Source organism: Hakea prostrata, chromosome 3, assembly GCF_041222555.1.
Source record: "Hakea prostrata isolate BN-2017 chromosome 3, UWA_Hpros_2, whole genome shotgun sequence".
Lineage (NCBI taxonomy): Eukaryota > Viridiplantae > Streptophyta > Magnoliopsida > Proteales > Proteaceae > Hakea > Hakea prostrata.
In genome coordinates, this window is record NC_142602.1 from 8539582 (window position 1) to 8552022 (window position 12441).

At 36.5% G+C, this 12441-nt stretch overlaps 2 protein-coding genes across 6 annotated transcripts in view; one reads left to right on the forward strand and one right to left on the reverse strand.

The window, feature by feature from the left end:
• Window positions 1-524: 524 nt before the first annotated feature.
• LOC149020604 (OBP32pep, putative (DUF220)) lies at window positions 525-6072 on the forward strand. 3 transcript variants are annotated; one of them, XM_089148800.1, is made up of 6 exons: window positions 525-1071; window positions 2698-2917; window positions 2997-3161; window positions 3712-3834; window positions 4233-4376; window positions 5172-6072. In XM_089148800.1, exons 1-6 carry the CDS (start codon window positions 1028-1030, stop codon window positions 5604-5606), a joined length of 1131 nt encoding a protein of 376 aa, XP_089004926.1. In that variant the 5' UTR covers window positions 525-1027; the 3' UTR covers window positions 5607-6072. The 3 variants fall into 3 exon arrangements, with proteins under 3 accessions (XP_089004926.1, XP_089004928.1, XP_089004927.1); XM_089148802.1 differs by having other exon boundaries at window positions 2777-2917; XM_089148801.1 differs by having other exon boundaries at window positions 2705-2917; window positions 5172-6071.
• Window positions 6073-6301: 229 nt separating this feature from the next.
• The window catches only part of LOC149020605 (pantothenate kinase 2-like), a 29937-nt gene continuing 23797 nt past the window's right edge, over window positions 6302-12441 (reverse strand). For 2 of the 3 annotated variants that reach the window (XM_089148797.1, XM_089148798.1), the window contains exons 18-23: window positions 12244-12390; window positions 11980-12138; window positions 11445-11528; window positions 7696-7890; window positions 7453-7524; window positions 6302-6897 (exon numbers count right to left, since the gene is read on the reverse strand). In XM_089148797.1, the coding sequence (XP_089004923.1) occupies window positions 6808-6897; window positions 7453-7524; window positions 7696-7890; window positions 11445-11528; window positions 11980-12138; window positions 12244-12390 (747 nt within the window). In that variant the 3' untranslated portion in view covers window positions 6302-6807. Of the gene's footprint in view, window positions 6898-7452; window positions 7525-7695; window positions 7891-11444; window positions 11529-11979; window positions 12139-12239; window positions 12391-12441 lie in introns of all 3 variants that reach the window. The other variant, XM_089148799.1, reaches the window with a different exon arrangement.

Below are 12441 nucleotides of genomic sequence, written 5' to 3' on the forward strand. Positions count from 1 at the left end.
TCTACGACGTGCCATGACGGATGGGTGAATCTGCTACGTCAGATTGGTAGAGATCGGTATACGGAGATTTTTTTTTCTTTTGGTAAACGATATGAGATCCGTATTGATTGCAACAAATTTCCTTTTTAATAAAATATTCCACGATATGAAATTTTTTTTTTTTGTTTAATTTGCTTATAAGATATTTTATTAGGTCAAAATTTATTAAGATATTTAAAAAATAATTAATTTTATGAAAATTGCTTAAATGTTGTTTAATTAATGCACAACATTTGCAACAAATGGTTGATTGAGATCTCGATTTCGACTACCTATTTCTGAAACCTTCACACTTTTGTGAAATTAATAGTAGAATTAATAGCATTAATTGCAAGTCAAACTCTAATCTTATACATTATACTACATTACAAGATTGCAAATTTCTAACTATTACACGAATCCTTATTTTTGAGGTACACTGTACACATCGAAGAAATGAGTAGACAAAATAAATTGTGATGGCCTGAGTTAATGGAATGCTTTGGGTTCATCAAAAATCTTTTTTTTTTCCCAGTAACAGTCAGTCTAAGACTCTAAATGTTTAATAACTAAGTAGAGAAAACAGACAAAGATCCGTATAGATCCAACCAGAACTAATTCGGGGTTTGATTCCAATCGATACCCAACAAAAAATTAGATGCGAAGATAAAAAGGGAAAAAACGATAAAAATTTCTAATCATCGATCTTCCACGTTGCTCGTTTTCCCGTAACCATTTTTTTCATGGTGAAATTGTTGGGAACGTTCAAAGTTGCTCATTTCACATGTGAGATTTGTCGGGAAATAAGCTTCCGGACAAGTCGCAGTCAACCAGCGGCTCTGCAACGATTCTGATTGATCAATTTGTCGTTAGTTACAGGAGAACGCCGAAGGGGAACAACTGGGGAGGAGGAAGAAGAGGATTAACTTCGCTTTTAATTATTTATTAGGAGCTTTGAGTTTTGAACTCCAATTTGGACTCAATTCATCAGAGGCTGTGCAATTGGTGAATGTTATACTTTCAGATCCTTATTAGTGAGAGAAATCACTTTTGGTAAGTCCTGCAGATCTTTCATCTCCTCGTGTTTTGGCTGCTTTACTATAAACTTTCCTTTTGTTCGGAAATCTTGGTGAGTAAAGGCACTTCGATATTTCTCCCTGTGGTTTGGTTTTGATATTGCTCTTAGGAATTATTGTGCCAGTAACTGGTCGTTGTTTGTGATACGACCTGCACCTGCAAGGAAGAGGATACCTAAGTTTTTTTCCCAATTCCTTGGGAAAATTTCAAATATGTTTCAAATAAGATAGGCTAAACTGCTTGATTTGGAGTGTTCCATTGTTTCTAGTTCTTAGTACCTAGTATTTGGGATTAGATCAATATACAGTGTCATGGGAAGGGCTGTATAGGAGAAGGTTACCTGAATTGGGGTGAAAGCAGCTACGAATGGAGAACTGGCCCTCGTCATTAGTTTCTAGTAGTGCTATATGTGATAGAATAGGAAAACTACGTTTTCCATTTCAAAGTCATGTTTAGTCGTCTTATGCCACCTTAGTTTCCTTCAATTGCTGGCACATTGTTGCAACATCAGTTCCTTGGTAGGATGAAGGGTAAGTACTTCAATAAGTACCTCGGTTCTTCTACTAGTTGGAGACCAACTGTACACAATCTCGTGAGGTGCAATTTTTCTGGTCAAATGGAAAGTGGTATTTATGCCAACGCTCTATAAGTGAAAGACATCGACCGTGCTGCATTTGGATACCGCATGTTTGGACATCTGTTGAGGATGGTACATAGAGCTTATTTGCAGTGAGAACCCTAGAGTTGAAAATTTCCTGGCAGAATGCACTTAGAAACAATAGGTCACATCACTCAAATTCCATGAAGCTTGGAAACGTTGCTGAAGATTGATTCAGCTACCATGGAAGTTGTATAGGAGTGACTGAATGCTATAAAGTAAGAAATTTTCTCACACACCAACCACCAAGAAAATGACTTTCTTGCCAAAAGAAACTATTAGACCCTCTAGGAAGTCCATTGATAGCTCCGTCTAAATCCTTGTGGGGTTTTAAGGGTTACAGTAACCCTGGGGTTGCAGTTGTTTCTCCTTTTTTCCATATATAGGAACCACACTTTGAGATAACTAAGAAAGGGCCAATTGAAATCATCTCAATGCTGTTCACACATTGAGAGTATTAAGGTAACCAGCATGGCCTCTGATTGGACTTTTGTAGTACTTAAACAGGATAACTTCACCTGGGAGGACACTGGATGTAGTACCATCACCCCCTTGTAGTGTAACTCATAATCTACTCATGAGACCTGCGATGAGAACCTGTTTTTTCCTGCAGTTTGCTATAAGTTATTGCAGTACCATTCAGCCTTGCTGTAGGGGCAGTGATTTCCTTTATTTCAGCTTCATCTGCTACCCAATTCTTTGCTCTCTTCTTGTAGTGAACCTTGTAGTTGTGGTTTGGGCTGGAATGCTGATTTGTTGGTTCAGTAAAAACTTCAAGTTGCGGTAATGTACTGGTCTTGATAACTGATCCTGTAGTGTTGTGTCTATATGTTTGCCAAGATTTGGATGTTTGACCATGTATCATATGCTAAACAGATTATGCCTAAGTTTCTTCTTTCTTTTATTTATTTATTTCTTGGTTTTTTTTTTGGGTGGGGGGGGAGTTTGCAGCGTGGGAGCATTTCACTAGGAACAGCATATTTTGTTACTTGCAAAATTAGTACTTGCGCATCTCCTATCCAGGTTTTAATGGGTGACATAAAAGTAGCCACAACAAGCCCAGATATCCATGGGAACAAAAGAAATCAGCATGAAAAGGGTTTCAATTCATCGTTCCCCACATTCTTTGAGCAGATTCCCCAGAGACTTCAGAGTTTTTTAAAGGTTGGTACATTCTTATGAAAGCCTTCACCCAATGATGAATATGCTGTCAATTATTGGGATACTCTTGTCTTTGTTGCAGTTTCATCTGAAGAAGTCAATGAAAGATGTCGGACAAGCAATGTCAACAGGCTTCGGCATACAAAAGGAAGAAGTATCATATAGTGATTTAAAGGTCAACCTGGACAACCAGATGCAGGCTTGGAAAGAAAATCCTACTTGGACCGATCAATTTCCGGATATAAAGGTATGAATGGTTGAGTTTAAAGAAATTAAAAAGTTATTCACTTTGGCTAAGCTTGCTGTGTTCTTCTTCATCACCCTCTCTTCCTAACACCCCCACCACCACCATCAACAACAAGCATTTTCCAACTAAATGGGGTCAGCTACATGGATCCTTGCCTTCTAATCATCTCTATAAATATAGTAACTATAAATGTGGATTGATTTCTATTGCTTTTTAATCCTTCGACTGGAAAGTAATCTGGTAGACTGGTAATAGGAAATTGAAGGTACTTGTTGGGAAGAAAATGTTAAGGAAACTTCTCTAATGCAGTGGTGGTAGATTGCAAGAGAGTTGCTTTATGAGGCCCATAGCATGGTGGTATATCTTGCATATCAGATGTATCCACTACACCACTGTTATCCATAAGCACACCAGAAGCAAAATCTATCCTACAAGTTCCCAAGGTTTTCTAATCAGGCATAGTATCTTAACCAATCATCTTACCACTACGGCAGAAATTTATGGTCAGCTTTAGTCAGAAAGGTATTTATCTAATAAAAATTCTTGGCAGGTTAATGTACCAAAAGGTTCTCTTTGCAACCTTAGTGTTGAGTTCAATGTTGGGTTGCCCCCTGATGCTGTATTTGACATTGTTATTGACCCCGACAATAGGAGGGTCTTCAAGAATATCAAGGTAAATTTTATATTTTCTTACCAGTCATGGTGCTGATCCTTTTTTGGGTGTGAATGATGAAAATTTGATTGAACAGAAATATATGGTTATGATTGATGTAGATCAAAAGGATTGAAGGGAGAATTATTTTAAGTTAATGTGTTATCCCCAGTTTTTGTAATCCATGAACAAATGATTAGTGGTTGACAATTCAATGGAAATGCCCAACACAGGGTGGTCTACTAAGTTTGAAAAGTGGCAATCCTAAGGCTGTTGTCGTGGCTTTTGTAGCAAAACTTGTTTGACAGGCCAGCCAACAGCTTTAGCTGTAAATATGAGTGCATGCACAGAGAGGAAATTTCAGAATTCTAATTTTAACAAGGTTTGGTCCATTTTAACTAGGATGTCTCTTACATCAGGAAGTAATATCAAGGAAGGTCTTGGTTGATGAGGGTTTAAGGCAGGTCGTCGAGGTGGAGCAAGCTGCTTTCTGGAGGTTTCTTTGGTGGTCAGGAACCATATCAGTCCATGTTTTAGTGGACCAGAACAGAAAAGATCACTCAGTAAGTGGGACTTCGATTTTGTTCGTAGGCAATCTTTGTTTAAAAATTGATCTTTTTCTTTTTAAATTTGAATTTTTGTCCTCTTATCTTTGAGGCAACTGCAGAGTCAAAGTCCTTTTGTCCTTTGATGTGGTCTAATATCATGTCTTCAATTCTTTTTCCCTTTAGGAATAATGGTTGGATAACTATCTTTCAAATCTCTCTTGGTTGATCAAACTTTTCAAATAAATTCCTTGGTTCTGTCATATTTTCCTTTTGAACTGGAAGTTAATTTTGGGTGAATAGTAAAGTAAAATTTCATTATTGCATTAGTAAGTTATTATGTTAGGTGACCATTGTTCTACCAGCCCAAAAAGAAAAAGAAAAAAACAAAAAGTTATGCAATCATTGCTTTGAAGATTTATATGTCCTATTTTAACTTCATTTCAAATTTTCTTATCATTAGATGAAGCCTTGGTGATTTCTTTGACAGAAAAATACCAAATCTGCCCTCCATGCCTCACTTACTATTGGTACAACCCAGTCACTTGGGACATACCTGTAGCCTGTAGGGATGTTCATTATGGGATGCATGGGAGAGATATTGTCAGATATAAATTGGTTCTTACAGAATCCAGATTACTGAAAAATATCTGTGTTAGATTAACAGATTTAAGTTCCTACAGTTCATTGAGATGCCAATCCATGAAGAGTTATCGAGTCTCAATTTCCTTGATGATTTGATTCAGTTTTTATGTTGAATTCGTGTTCAGGAAGTTTTCATGCTTCATCTTTACATTCTATTAATGTTTTCAGGTCAAGTTTCGGCAAGGGAAGGAAGGATTTATGAAGAGATTTGAAGGCTGCTGGAGAGTAGATCCTCTGTTTGTTGATGAACAATTATGCTTCCCTTTCAAGCCTAAGTCATGGGCTGATTATGTTTCGTGTACTGGAGGTAGAGGAAGAGTTGGTTCAAGGGTGAGTTTAGAACAGCTAATCCAGCCATCTCTTGTTCCACCTCCACCTATTTCTTGGTATCTGAGGGGAATTACTGCAAAGACTACTGAAATGTTGATAACTGACCTGCAAGCAGAAGCTGCTAGAATTAGGGGAGTCTCAGCCAACAATGCCAATAAAGAGTGGGACTTATCCATTGGAGCAAGGGATGAGAATCCCATGGAAGAACTGAGCGATGTTAAAGAAAGGTGGGCCCAACGAAGGAGAGACAGAAGGCAGAAGAGGAGTTACTAAAGATTAGTGTGGTATTAGTCAATCCATGGCCAGTGTACTCTATATCCATTACTATTAATAAATAAATAAGATAAAAAATATAGAGTTGTAGGATATGCACTACTTAAACTTATTTCCTATGTGTGGAATTCATGTACTAAGTGCTTCCATAGGATCTTTGCCCTAAATGCATCTATGACAAGATATGGAAGTTTATGAATTAGGAAAGTTATTATCTTTTTCCTCCTGGAAAATTATACTAGTCCGGTACCTTTACAAGCAAACATCTCAGGTTTGGGATATTGCTATCAGTCTTTCACTAGTTCATTATTTTCTTCGTTCTTTTGTATTGAAAGTTTTGAATTCTGTATTTTTCCTCTCCAGTCTAAAAATTAGCCTCGTTCTGCTGGAAATCTCAAAAGAAAACTAAAAAGGCTTACATATTCTATCCAAAAAGGTGGCAAATGCATTCTCCCAGCCCTTGCCAAACGCCTCTGATCGGTTCAGCCAGGTAGTTTACCGAAAAAAAAAAAAAAGGGGTTCACCCAGGCAAAGCCAGTAGTTGGTTAGGGAATCCTGGGGTTCTCGGTTCTGAAATACAATGATTCATAGAATTGATAATTCATAAAAAGAACAAGGAACTACTGAACTAGAAAGCCTCTCAGACCTGCAAGCAAAGCTCCTCCATTATTTGCATGATGATGTATGTTAAAATATATTAAAAAAGTATTATACTTAATTTCTATTTTTAAGAAATAAAAGAAATTTCAAAACATGATCACTAACAATATAAGCCTATTCTGTGAGCATCCTATGGCCCTTTAGACTGACCGTGATAAACTTCAAACATATATGTACATACAGACCTTCACAAATGTAGACCATACTCTTGACAGACTCTTAACACCATTACAAGAAATAGAAGCAACAGGAGAACAATTGGAAGTTTATAAAGCACAATAATGCATAGTAATATGCTAGTCTTCTGTAGAACTGAGCGACTGCCCTCTTAAAAATTATGATCAGTCTTGATTCAAATCCAGCAACTAGATTTGTAGAAGCTCCTGGAATGCACAAGTCCAAACAAATTCGTTTTCATCCACGAAGAAAATTAAACATCAATGCAGAAGGTGATCTTCTGAATTGATAATTCCCTCACAGTGTCTCATTAGAGAACTGCAAACATATGGGAACGTGTTGGAATTCTGATGCCACAAAGCTCTCAACTGGCTGATTCATATCGGCAGACACAATCATAAATGTTTCCTTTGATCAGTTTCTCTGCCAACCTCTGGTTCTTCACCATTGCAAGCTGCAAATAATTTTTAAATTGAATTTATGAAAAACTTCAGAATCCTGTCAAGACGAATCAAATAGAGCAACAGATCCAGATGTTTGTGAGGCACACTAATTGTTATTTCTTAGACCTAGTCCGAAAACGCTCCTAATTAGATTGGTTGTTAAAGATTGACCCCTGCCTCTCCGTTCCCCCAATAAGTCGTTAGACTGGGAAACTCTCGATGAGTACACAGGGGGTTCAGATCACCTCCCCATTGGGGGGTCAGTATGTGCTCCACCAACATATTTTTCACCACAAAAATGGGAGGGGCCCATGTCCCACTTCTAATTTTTTTCAATAATTATTCAGGTGTGGGTCCCACACCATTTTTGTGGGTAAAAAACGGGAAGCAATACAGGGAGGTGATCCCGACTCATACATAGGCTACAAATTTGAGCACATGAGCTCAAACCTTTGCCTGAGCTCCAACGTTGTCAACCAATCCCAGGCTCCAACCACATCAAGTTACAAGCAGAAAGAGACATAATGAGGATCCTTTCTGGCTGCCATCAACCTGTAAAAGATTACCTTCAGAGCATCACATTTAAAACGAGCATTGAAATTTGTATGAAGAGCACGACCCATCCCTTCCAGTATTATCTGCATGGCACAAAATTATCAAGTAGAGGATTTTAATATGCTTAGGCCTTCCATTACCAGACTAGGAAATCTTGCCTGTTGGACTAAGAAAAATGATAGATCAGTACAGAAGTAGGATAATGTTTAGGCTCTAATATGCATTAAAACGAAAAAATGGCAGAGCTGGCCTACCAGGTCGGCATCTTTTGCAGCAGCAGCTAGCTCCGAGCTAACCTGCCGTAAATCAATGCATGGACTACCACATCCATTCTCAACAACCATTAAAGGAACTGAAGATGAATTCTCTTTTGAACTGTCTTGGACATTTATCATGGCATCCACAAGTAGGCCTCCTGCTTCAGCAGCTTTGCGGAGGACATCACAGTGCTGTAGACTAGAAATATGAGTTCATTTGATCTGACAGGTGATGGATTCTTCAATAAATGTGAAATGATTAAATAAGAATGGATCAACACATTCAGAATAGAAGAGATTTTCAACAGTGAAACCATTTGATGATTTTCTCTTATCCTATTTCAAAGAGACATACTCAAAGGGACCTCCTCATGGACAGTCAAATCTCTTTTGACATATTCCTAAGCCAACATATCAGTTCATTCCCTTTTACTCCATTTCACTCCCCATTTTATTTGTTTTTTGAATTTCTTATTAGGGGCAGACTTTAGCGAAAAAGGTCGGTGGACGGTGGTCCACAGTTGTTCCTGACGTCAAGGCATCGAAACAACCTCTCAGAAAAAGCTGGGGTAAGGCTGCATATGGAAATTGAACCCCAAAACTCTGCTTGTGCAGATGTCTTTGGTACTGAGTTTGCTGTTTTCAGTTTTTACCACTTATCCATCCCACTTTATTTCTGTTTGAAGTATAATCCTCTAAGACGAATGAGGCGCCTTTATGTTACTCAGAAACAAGCCTGTCCCTTCAGGTGCAGGTGTAGTACCAACAAAGTCAAGTTCAAGCTCCGGGTCGGATTTGACAGCACTTCACAACCCAACATTCTGTCCTGCACAACACTCTGGTTGCACTTCTCGACTTATCCATCCCACTTTATTTCTATTTGAAGTATAATCCTCTATGTCACTGTCTTTATTAATGATTGACCCCAGTTATCTAAAATAGTGAAATTGTGACATCTCCCTTTCCTCAATTTCAAATCTCCCTTTCCTCAATTTCAAACCATGGCAGCAAATTACCATTGTCCAAATATGATGTCATTAAGTCCCTATAATATAATGAAATACAAGGTGCGTCCTTTCTCTACCTTCATTTAAGAGGAAATTCTATGACGGTTCAAGAGCATCAATACTCAACACACGACTTCTTGTGGAACAACTGAAATGACAATCATATTGGAAAAATTAGGAGGCACTGCTCTTTTAGAATGACATCAAATTTTGATCTCTCATCTTCCATTTTTTTTCCTTAAGATTTTCTTTTAGCAGCTTTTGAATTTGCACAATCTCTCTTCCCAAATCCTCAGGCGGAGAGGAGAGCGAGAGGATTCTATTTTTCAGTTTCTTCTTTCCAAATTCAAGAGTGACATGGATCAACCAAAACCAAGGAACGTAGTTCTGCAAGGGCATTCTAGTCTGCCTCTTGCCTTTTGTCTTAACAGAGCCACACTAACATGCACTGTCTATTAGGATAAAAAAGTCGGATCGGGCCAGGCTATTAGCTGACTAATTTTGCAGTGCATACACCTAAGCAGTTGATTAGGGAATCAGGAACTTAGCCTAAAGTGATCTTCGCTAACTAGCTGTATTATGCACAAGAAGTACAAGAAATGTGGTATGACATTTCAAAAAGGAAAAAGGAAAAGAAAAGGATATGCATCATACTACTATATTACAAAAGCATGAACTGAAGAGTCATGGCTACTTTTTCACCTAAAATACCCTCAAATAATTATTACAGTTCTGTATATGCCCCTTGACTACCCCACTTCCTAATAACTATCAATACTCTCCCCATTTAAACATTTCCACTTCTCAATATATATAAGATGTAAATGTTAGGATATGAATATATGATTATAAAAGGGAAAAAAAACTAATATATCCCTCTTCATAATCCATGCATTAATTACTGACGAAGAAAATGAGAAGATTCAACATTAAAGAGATATTTAACCAATTTTATATATCAATATACCATAGAAGAAAATTCGACCGAAATTGTCGAAATGCGCATTTAAAACGAACGAAATTTCAATTATTTCGGAAAAGTATCAAATTACCGAAATTTGGAGATTCGACCATTTCGACGACCGAAATTTCACCATTCACCTAAATTGACATATCAGCATTCCAACTTGTTTTTCCTTAGTTTTTGTTGATTTCTATCCCATTTTCACCTAATTTTCACTACTCCTTCGCCTTCAAACACCACTTTGCTCATTTTTAGCCTCCAAACACCCCTAAGCCACAACAGCTACAAAGGAAACTCCAGAATAATAGAATGTGAAGCATGAGCCACACCCAGAGTTCCAAACTTCCCCTTTTTTATTTTTGTTTTGTTCATGCCTTAAATGATCTTGTATTGCCTTGAAATTAATATATGTTTAGCCTAGGACTATGATCTATAATTGTGTTTTGTTAAACTTATCTTTTTATTATTTGCTACCATTTTTCATTTTTTATTATAATAATTATTTTCTAAAATTATGTATTTTTATTTTATGTATATATGTTATATAGGCTTTAGCTTTATATATTTGAGACACCATCACTTGATCGAGCCGGTCATTTTATTTTGTTGACTTGTTGTATATGTAACCATTCTACCAAACAATTCATGTATGTTGTTGATTCTATGCATGTATGCAATACGTTTGCACTTGTCGAACCAGTCATTTGTTAGTATACTTGAATGATAAATTTCAATAGTTTGTTTTTACAAAATACAGTCCATGTGTTTATTATGCTGAAATAGGTAGATACAAGATCCAAATCATTTTGAGTCCATATGAGGCCAAATTGAAGTTTAATTTTGAAAAGTATCGGAGAAATTTAAAAACGAAATTGCCTTTTGCAAGGTGAAATTCTGTTTGTAAATTTTCCTGCAATATACATGTATATATTCTGCACATTGTTAATATTGATATCAAGCTAACAACGTACTCCCAAGTTGATTCAATTGAAATGGCTAATCCAAAAGCAATATTGATACCAATTCAAGTGTACTGTTGTATCAATATTAATATATTTCATTCCCTTTCTTTATCTCTATACAATATATATATATATATATATATACAAACATATAAATAAATAATAAAAACATAGACAAACATTGTAACTTAGGTTATATTAACATTGTTTATTAGCATCAATTGCAATTTGGAAGTAAAACGATATTAAAATAAATTAGATTCTTCCTAATCAACTAATCAATTGCCAATGATTCATAAACCAAAATACATCCCATGTGCATTTGCACATGTAGCTTACTCTATAATTACATATATATATATATATATATAACCAAAAAAAGAAAAGAAAAAGAAAAGAAAAAGGAAAACACATTTTAAGTATTGTTTTATACAATTTATGTAATCAATATAATTGACACTAAGAGAACGAAAAGAGCCACAGGGCAGGCCTAAATAGGAGAAGTAGTGATGAAAGATGTGCATGGCTTAGGCCTTACACCAAGTATGACCTCAAACAGAGCTTAATTGATCCACGTAGTCCTTTTAATTAAGATATGGCTGAGTAGTTGTTGTCTTACACTGATACTGCTCTTCGTATTCTTTTAACAAATTTATGTTTATCAAATATAGATTCGCATGTTGTAATGATCTTGAAGCATCTTGTAACACTCCAGACATTCATATTTTCTACTTGGATTTTGTTTGATAGATAATTTTTCTTTTAAGTTATTGACATAAAGAAGAATCTTTATAAGCATTTAATCATACAAACCTTGGCAGCCTCTGCAACAATATCTGGAAGTTCCATTGCAGTCACATCATTTAGTGCCGGAAGTGAGTTTGCAACCAGAACAACCTACAAAATCGGATTTTAATAAATTTTACACATAAAAGTAAAATATATAAAGAATCTGCGATACATAATTAACACAAATTGAAGCATGATCTATATAAAGTTATACACAGAATGGTACTCAAAATGCAGGAACCTGCCTTTTACACACTTGATTGAGGCCATAAACCTAACTGAGATTGAGGCTGAATTTTGTAGCAATGAACTTGGAATAATGTGGGTCAACCACTATCCCTTTGTATAACAAAACACATGCAAGTAATTGGACAATTGACAATTTTTGCTTGCACCCTTCATTGTGGAAAGCCTGCTCATACACTAATCAACCTAAACCAAAGCCATAGTGACTCAGGCAATGTTGTTATATCTCAACACTGCCTGGATTGTTGGTTGGACAGGCTGGAGTAAGGCATGAACCTAACTATTCTTAAACTTGCATTTCACACAAACTTACTTCAGTTCCACGCCTGAGCAGTTCCCGTGCCAAAGGAAGCATCCCAAGAATTATATCAGCACCAGAGTTGTCTACAAAAAGTAATGCTCTTCTATGTGGAGGCGGTTTTTTGTCTCCAGTACCAAGTACTCTTTCCTTGAAGATATCAAAATCATCTACCTGAGAATGACACAGAACCACTAATCATGCACTGAACCTATGTTTAGGAGTGAAATAATGAAATAGCAATTGTAATTTAGGAATTCATGATGTTCAGCCACTTGCCCGCCAAGGTCGTTGCATCTTATTGCGACTCATACGATATATTTCAATAATAGTTCCTTTGTGATAGAGATCCACACAAGCACGGGAACCCCAATCAAAGATATTTGCCGCAAGAACACCTTCTATAAGGGCAAGCAATCTTGCTTCCTACAAATTAAGTTCAGTTAGCAGAATTTGAAAACCTTTAGGGTAGAAAGA